Source organism: Wyeomyia smithii, chromosome 1 (genome assembly GCF_029784165.1).
Source record: "Wyeomyia smithii strain HCP4-BCI-WySm-NY-G18 chromosome 1, ASM2978416v1, whole genome shotgun sequence".
Lineage (NCBI taxonomy): Eukaryota > Metazoa > Arthropoda > Insecta > Diptera > Culicidae > Wyeomyia > Wyeomyia smithii.
The window spans coordinates 69669278-69675469 of NC_073694.1; the positions used below are offsets into that span (position 1 = coordinate 69669278).

The following is a 6192-nucleotide window of genomic DNA, read 5'->3' on the forward strand; positions in this document are numbered from 1 at the left end:
TGGTAGAGACAAATGTTTCTTGAAAGCTGCGCCGGCCGCTGTCGTAATATTAACACCAACACAAACATGCATTTTTGCAGGGTTTTTTTCCGCTTGCAGCAGCATTTGGTAAAACAGAAAATTCAATTAGCCGCTTCTGTACCAAAATTTCGAGGCTACAAAAGGTGCTAGTTGCCGATTATAGTTTCCTGGTTAGTCCGTCCAGAATTCCAGCCATTTAAGTGTTTTGCAGTAGCCATTTACTACTAAAGCCACCAGCATAACGGGTGAAACCGGCACGAGATGACCGGTACTATTTTGTATTTCCTCCTTTCAGCTGCTATCACCTAGCGTCCGCATGTCACTGGTGCGGTTTTGGAATCAGAATTATGGGGCGCCGGCCGCTGTCGTAAAATTAACACCAACAAAAAGATGCATATTTGCAAGGTTTTTTCCGCTAGCAGCAGCATAAACATCCGAAACAGAAAGTGACAACAACAATAACAACAAAGTCAGATCGATTGTATCCGTTAGTGTCGACTGTGCTTGGGAAGAGAGGTAGTGATTGGCTGCGCGGTATGATTTAGACAATCGATATTAATTACCAATTTTTCAATAGTGTATCTCAAACAAAAGTTTGTTTTTGTTACATAAATTTAACCGTAAAAAAATTTCTGATCGATTGATGCCAAAACCTCGAAAACCTGATTATAGATGACTGCAAAATAAGCGCTCAAAACCTGACCACTTTTCTCTGGTTTTCCCTGGTTGAATTACTAGATTTTCCAATTCAGGGGCCTAACTTCGATATAGACGTTAGTCAACGTCAAAAGTTTCGGCGGCACCTCGTATTTGCTTTCAGTTCACTCATGACAGCTTCGACGAACTCAAAAATTGCAAATATTTATTGCGATTTACATCAGGTTTGAAGATTTAGGTATTCTTCTTGAGTATTCGATGATTTGACGAGTAGAGTTAACATTTTACTTTTATGTTTATTGCTGCTTTGGGGTATGAAATATCACATATTTAAAACTTCTTTTTTGTTTGTCAACAAAATATTCACATTTATAGCGGTTACGACACAAGTAAGACAAATTTTACGGTGTGCTTCGGGCAACACGTCAGGTCAAAACTGGGTCAGAGTCAAGCGAATAAAGAAAGGTGTCAATAGCTGTTAAGTTGGCTTCAGGTTAAAACTTGGTGGGCTAGTGGAATAAAAAAACGCAATCAGTTTTTCAATCAAGCACAGTCACTCATTTGCAGCGATGCCAGAATTATTTCGAATTTGCGGATTTCGATGATTTCTTTTCCTTTTCGTTACAAATATGAATGAAAAGTGAAATTTTGTATAAATAGTTAAACGGCGAAAGTACATCATATTATTGTCACTAACAAGCACATTTTTTTAATTATTGTAACGATTTGTTTCGTTAGATTTCAGCAGTAAGCATATGCGAACTAGACATATTACAGTTTAAATTAAGAAACAGCGGGATCGAATCGCGATTAAATTCCCTACGAATTTGTTAAATATATTAACCATAGCAAACCCCTGATATACCTGGATTGAAATACATATTTTAGATGTTAAATATGTTAAAGCTGTTATTTACATGCGTTTTTCAATGTCTCATTCTTATTTCCTCAACATGCACTGAAAAACTCCGTAGATTTCCATAGATGTTGTCAAAAACTCATGGATTTTTTCACGGATTCGTACCTATATCCGTAAAAATGAAACAAATTCGTAAATCTACATAGAAATTCGAAGATCTGGTATGCCTGCCCTTTTGCACCTCTTTAGATTTGCACCACTGAATGTCTGAATCAAAGATGCCAGGAAGTGCGAGCAGGTTTGCGAACTTCAAAACGAATGAGTGATGGCCAAAAATGGGAAGGTTGCATAGTTGTTGGTGGTACAGTTGTAAAAATATCGTTAAAATGCACAAGTTTGCATCAATTGTTCGACCGCCCAAAGGAATCCTGCCCAAAATTCAGAAAATCGGCAAAAAGATTGTATTTCATTAGGATCTGCGCAACAGTTCAAAAGTCTGCATTTCGGCAGGAAAATCTGCGAATCTGGCATTCCTGCTCTGAGCGTGCTGCATTGTGTCAATTGTCAAAACCTATGTTTGATGCACTGAATGAATAGAATTGACCAAACTTATGCAGTTTTTACTTTACTGCGAAATATTGTATTGAATTAAAATATTTCAAATATGTTATAGCGAGCAGGCATTTCCATTCAATTTGATTTTCTTCAGATAGATGATTCCGTTGTATTGGAAATTTTGGCTAGGTATTTGCAAAAATTTTCAAGGCTGAATTATTAATCATTTACTCTACTTCAGTAGTAAACGTCAAGACTTCCATAGAGCATTAACGAAGTTATCAAAGCACTTTAAAAAAAACGGAAACCTTGGTACTATATCCCGATTCGAAACTCGACCTTCTGCTTATAGTACACAGACTTTGCAGCCAAGTTAATCTACAGAACAATTGCGGGGCTGGCACTATGATCACACTGACACTAACAGTCTCTACCGAGCCGAGACTCGAACCTACGACGACTGGCTCGTATTACACTCAAATATTTCATCATTTGCGTTACGCGTTTATGAACATCAAGAACCAGATATGGAACGTGGTGGACCACAGCATGACTGCATCACTGCACGATGACGTTACAAAAAATAAGAGAGATTTGATAATCGCAAAAAGTTTGTTTACATGGACTTGTAAAACTTTCGGCTCTAGTGAAAATGCGGAAATGTGTTGCTTAAAAAATTGCATTTCGTAAAAAATTCGCGCGCTAAACGAAAAAACTTTGGTTCAGTGCCCTCCAGCTGGAGGAAAACTTTCGGGTATGGTTTAAAATGTTTGTTCTCTATATTGAATTGATATTTAAAAACCGTCACCGAAGATTGAATATCGTCTGAATTGTGGAGTGCTTCAACGAACGTGTAGCAACGAATTCACGTAGGCGGAGAGCTATCTGGTTGTTTTTGTACTCATATCATTAATTGCACTCCTAACAGAACAGAGCCACTAGACGGTGAATGGAAAATATATAACACTTTGTAAACAAACCTGTGTGAAGTGTTAAAAAAGTGAGGTTATTTTGTGTGTGCAATAATCTATCGAACAACGATGCACCGGTTCGCCTATTCATAAGATAATTGTGAGATAATTCTTCTTTCATAAGCCAACGTATTGTAAATTTGGTTCAGTGTAGATAAAAAATTTTGTCTGCTGAAAAAGAAATCAAGCCAGTAGTTTTATGGCCTAATTTTTGGAAAGAGCGTTTCAAGTTTGGCACACACTTTCAAAAATTTATTTAAAATGTAGATAAACTTAACACATACTGCTGGGCTGAATGAACTGAGCCAGTTAAGTTTCGTTTTTTGTTTTAAAATCTAAGACAGGATATGCCAGTTGGAGCGCAAAATAAGACTAAGTTACTATCAGAGTGGCATCGCTATGTGATTGGTTGATTAAGCGCGGTATGCAGTTGAAAAGATTTTTTTCCTAACTCAAATTCATGTGAAACTCAGGCACTGAATCAGGCAATGAAATGTCTTCTCATTAGCAGTACGCAGCTGAAAAGAAATCAGGAACCGAGGGAAAAACAAAATTCACTTGGTGTGAACACTGTTGTGAAGCGAAATGTCACTTGTTATTGTGCGGAATATTGAGCACTGACATTATTCAGGTACTGAAAGAGTCAGACAGCTAGTTGGTCGACTCACACAAAATCGTCACGTATTGGTAAACAAGTGTGTTCAAGTGTTTTACGAAAAAAAAGAGCAAAAATCATTATATTTACTATGCCATTACAAGATGCAAGTTATTTTCAAAAAATAAACTGCGTAGTGAATCTAGTTTCCAATGATGGCAGAACAATATTTCAAACCCGTTTAGAGTTGGTATCACAATTGCTTAGAGAGTAGGATTCCGTTTAAAAATTTTGATTCATTCACTGGAACGTGCAAACAAGCTCCCTGGACTATCATCAGTGTTAACACTCTTTGTTTATAGAATCTTGAAAAAAAAAAATCCATTCTTAAATAATGTAGAGGTCAACGGTTATTACGCGAATATTGTTAGATTTTTTTCCAAGCTATGTAAGTAGTTGATTGTTTCGTTTTGCATAACTGATTCGCATTGACGACGAACGCTGCGCCCTTTTTAAGATGCCTTTTCTACGCCACTGAGGTAGAGTAAAATTGAAGGTATTTAAACACTCCTCGTAAATCTGAAGTTCAGTTTTGTTTTATCGCCGCTCGATTCTATTTTTATCCACACAGTTTTATCGAGGCTGATTATTTTCAACTTAGCTTAAAATAGCTCGTCGTTAGCGTGTATTATATAACCTTCGGCATTTCGGAATGTTATTCTTGACTTTCTTGATATGGATAATTTTTTTGACAGTGCACATATAACTTTCGGTCTTGATCTAACGTCCATTTCTCTTCCGTGGTTTAATGCAGTAAGAAGTGTTAAAAGTATAGAATCAAAAAGGTTGTTTTTTATAAAAATGGGTCCGAGAAAATCCGAACGTCTTTCTGTCAAACGAGTGAAACTGGCAGCAAATATTGCGAATCTGGCATTTATGGAAACGGTATGTATGTTTCTATTACATCCTATTTCTTAAACTACAAAAAGCATATGATAAAATGGCGGACTAAACAGCTCACAAACCAGAGAAATAGGACTTCTTCACAAAAGAGGCTATAAGTTCGCTTAAAAAATAGTTTTTTGAGTAAGGCTAACGGTCAAAAGTTATATTTTGGAGCGAAATTTAAGTCTCAATCCTGCGAATTCATTCTCAATTTTATGTCGTGCTTATTACTAGTTCTTCAATGCTAGTTTATTAACAGGATTCTGAAAAATCAGGAACCATTCCGGAAGTGGTGGATCCGGGAGAGGGTTGCTCACGAAGCAGCGCTTTCAACCAATCTCAATCAATATCTGAAAGTTCAGCAATTGAAATAACCAATGATTTGGAGGCACCTGTAGCCGTTGCGTCTGTTATAAGATATCATAAGGCGCCGCAACCGGAAACAAGTTCTATTGAGCAGGATCTAAACGATACAGCTACGATTATAAAAAAGCTGGAAGATAAAATTAGTAGCTTGACTAAACAAAACGAGCGTCTTACAGAGCTTAATTTCAAACTGCAACACGCTGTAACAAACACCACGGGAGCTACATTCACTGAACTTCCCGGATACCCGAAGAAAGACTGGCTTATCAAAGTTACACAATCCTGCAAAGATAGCGATTACATGTTTGTGAAGGAACTGTTAATTGAATTATTTCCGGAAGGAACTGGCGATGCAACTGTGACTGGAAAGTCATCTAACAACCCGGGCGGAGTTAAAGGACTATCAGCGAAACCTGTAGACACGCCGGACAGAACACAGCTTGATCCATCAAAAGTGGGATATATGAAAGGTAAATTGAAGCTCTTAGTTATTATTATTTGAATTATATATATATATATATATATATATATATATATATATATATATATATATATATATATATATATATATATATATATATATATATATATATATATATATATATATATATATATATATATATATATATATATATATATATATATATATAAATATAAAAAATATAATAAATATTTTCCCTATATTCTTCTTTCGATTTTTCTAGATCGCCTTTATGAAAGAAGGCTCATAATGCAGGACTCCCCAGGAACAGCTTACGAGAAGGCCGTCAAGAAAGCGTCTTTGATTACACGCGTTACTTCGAACAATCCAGGAATTAAACATAAGTAAATTGGTATTAAATTTTTATCAACATATTTTGATAGAAAAAATCGGTGATCCACTAATTATTCAAGAAGATAAAAATATGTAAACTCATATTTTATTCTTATCAGTTTCTTTGGAAAGAGAGAAAAATGAATGATCTGTAAGTAAACGAATAATTCATTTGTTTTAACTATTATTTTTTTATACATTATTGTTTTAATAAATCATGAAAAATAAATGCAGTGACTTTTTTGGTAAAACATAAGAAATCCAAAAAACTGGGTATGATATTATTTAGGTCTTAATTTGAATATCATGCATAGGTTTTCGTGAGATCTTAAGCTGATAACTCATTCAAATATTCGTTTGCTATTGCATATCTGCAAGCTACCTTCAGCAGTTATTGATTATTTATAAC

The 6192-nt window shown here is 35.5% G+C and overlaps 1 protein-coding gene across 1 annotated transcript; it reads left to right on the top strand.

The window, feature by feature from the left end:
* The first annotated feature begins 4519 nt into the window (after positions 1–4519).
* On the top strand, positions 4520–5920 carry LOC129716811 (uncharacterized). The gene is made up of 3 exons (XM_055666645.1): positions 4520–4603; positions 4863–5439; positions 5674–5920. Exons 1-3 carry the CDS (start codon positions 4520–4522, stop codon positions 5796–5798), a joined length of 786 nt encoding a protein of 261 aa, XP_055522620.1. The 3' UTR covers positions 5799–5920.
* Positions 5921–6192: the final 272 nt, after the last annotated feature.